This window comes from Idiotropiscis lumnitzeri, chromosome 9 (assembly GCF_059441095.1).
Source record: "Idiotropiscis lumnitzeri isolate Australia: NSW breed Sydney's pygmy pipehorse chromosome 9, RoL_Ilum_1.0, whole genome shotgun sequence".
NCBI lineage: Eukaryota > Metazoa > Chordata > Actinopteri > Syngnathiformes > Syngnathidae > Idiotropiscis > Idiotropiscis lumnitzeri.
This window is the reverse complement of record NC_142399.1, coordinates 13,086,292-13,088,696: the sequence shown is the minus strand read 5'-3', so window position 1 is coordinate 13,088,696 and position 2,405 is coordinate 13,086,292. Positions and strand designations below refer to the sequence as shown.

At 48.9% G+C, this 2,405-nt stretch overlaps 1 protein-coding gene across 1 annotated transcript; it reads right to left on the bottom strand.

Moving 5' to 3' along the window:
- On the bottom strand, nucleotides 1–1,659 carry LOC148330308 (2-aminoethanethiol dioxygenase-like). The gene has a single exon (XM_088304836.1). The coding sequence runs from the start codon at nucleotides 1,125–1,127 to the stop codon at nucleotides 402–404; it is 726 nt and encodes a 241-aa protein (XP_088160962.1). The 5' UTR covers nucleotides 1,128–1,659; the 3' UTR covers nucleotides 1–401.
- Between the last annotated feature and the right edge of the window lie 746 nt (nucleotides 1,660–2,405).

Sequence of the window (2,405 nt, the reverse complement as noted above, 5' to 3'; positions counted from 1 at the left end):
ACTTGTTAGTATTTTCATTTTGCATTTGAGTAGACTTTCGTCGTGTTCAATAAAAGGCGAATGTGACTCTCCATGGCCACATGCCAGACATGACACAACTTAAATTGGGATAATCACAATGACAGGGCCTTCATTGTTTCATTTGTTCCATTTTACTCGACTGACGAAAAATCTGAAGATAGCATCAATCCCAAATTTTGGTCTCACGGCACAAAACAAAACCCGAAAAGGAAAAAAAACACAATCAACCATCGTAAGTTAAGTCACGGTGTCACTGCATTGAAAATACATTTCGTGAAAATTTTGTTTCAGCTTCCAATAAAAGCTTGGGACACCGCTATGTTGGATACAACTTGTCAGCCAGTTGTAAAGAGCAACCACCAGAAGGCGAAGCTGTGACGTCACAGGTGCACTTCGGGGCCTGGGTAGGCTTCGGTCCCGCACCAGAACGACACCGGCTGCGCGATCTCCATGAGCCACACCTCGCGCTCGTGCGGGGCTCGGGGCTCGGGGCCTTGGAGCACCCGGAAGTAGTGACAGTCACGTCCGTCGTCCGGGTCGTAGGGTGGCGCCAGGACGTCCAGGAAGGCGGCGGCTCCGTCCACAGCGTCGATCTGGTGCAGGTTGTCGCGGTCCGGCGCGAGCACGCACGCCTCGCTGGCGTCAGTGTACTCCGCGCTGGATCTCAGCACCGAGCGGCGCATGGCGCCCACCTGCGGCCTGGAGGGCTGAAAGTGTGCAGCCTGCCTGTCCAGGCTGTCAAAGCAGCTGACTCGCAGTTTTCCGTACAAGACTTTCAGCACACCGTGCATGCCCGGGTGGTCGTGCAGAGGGATGCGGGCGCCGCTCTTGAGGAGGAACACGCCCATGCTGAAGTGCTCCGTCTCGCAGATGTGCATGTAGGTGACCGGGGGGGCAGCGCGGAGAGGGGTCGAGCCGGAGACAGCGGCGGTGGCGGACGGCGGCAGCTGGAGGTCAGCGGCTCGCGCCTGGCTCATGAGGTCCAGCAGCTGTTGGTGCTTGTCAGGAAAGGTGTGAGGCGGTTGGCGGAAGGTGACGAGCGCCTGTCGCGCGATCCTCTGCACCAGCGAGCTCGACATCATCACGGAACGTTCCCGCGCTTTCATCGCCTGTTAGTTAGCTCGCGGCTCAGGTAGCACCGGAGATCGTTTATTTCGATGTAGTACTGTAACTCACTACGGTCCATCAAAATTTAACCGGCCGACAGTGACTACTTTAAGTCTTTTAGTAACAAGAACCTGTTAACAAAGAAATGTACTCAACTTCCGTTTCGTTGCGGTGCGTGTCAAGGACAAGCTGCAGTTGACCAGGCAATCCGAAATGGCATCAGCGAGAGAGAATCCTCTCTTTCTTTGGCACTCGTCTTTGTTTCCGTTCCGAGCTTACTTCCGTTCGTCACGTGATTGTTTTGCCTTCGAAAGCGTTGTGGAAAAACAATTCAAAAAGTTAAAATACCAAACTCCACACGCACATTCCCGGATTAGCATGCGTAATTTTAATAAATAAACGCCAACGCAGTTGTCGCGCGTCCGTTTGCACCCAGTGCATTGTGGAATATGCAGTCGCTTGACACCGCCAATGACACTGGCCGGAGGAGGTGGACAGTCAGACACGGTACACTCTCAGAAAGGAAGTGGTGGGATATAATTAAAAATAAAAGCTATCCAGGCGCATGAGCAGACCGGTGACGTCACGTCCGACTGCAATTTTGGGGACGTTCTGATGTAAGAAAGTGCCTATTATGAGGCTGCCACCATGTGGACAACTGGCACTACTGCAGCATGTGACGCTGTCCTTCAAGATCAAGGGCTGGATCGACGTGGGTGAAGCAGTGTGGACCGGGGTCCACATACGGTCCGTTATTTTCTCCCGTCAACCGACCATTTGCAGGATCAAGAGTCCTGTAATATTTCTGTGTTGATTCAGCTGCTTATTACTAAAATTGTTTAATTAAATTCAATTTTGTTCTTCATGCATATTTTTAAATACTTCGTTTATTGGTGTATAGTAAATGAAATTACATTTTACATAGTCTAAACAAGGATTGCTTCGAGACTAAATTCGGAACGAGACTCACCCTGGATGGATCATGATAATCATAGATGAGGACTAAATTTCAACCTTGATTAAACTTGGACTGAACAAGGATAAAAGCAGGACTTAACTATAATTCAACAAATGAGCCAGAATTGAACATGAATTAACTAAAGATTACATTTAGACTAAACCTGGATGACTTGAACGATCGCATTAGTCAGCAGCAAGATTTAATCAAAGATGGCTTTGTGTCAATAAATGTAATTTTGACGCCAATTTAAACAATCTTTCCATTTTTTTCTAGCCCATCAGGCTTTTGATGTATTTTGTTTTTAAATTTGATCTAT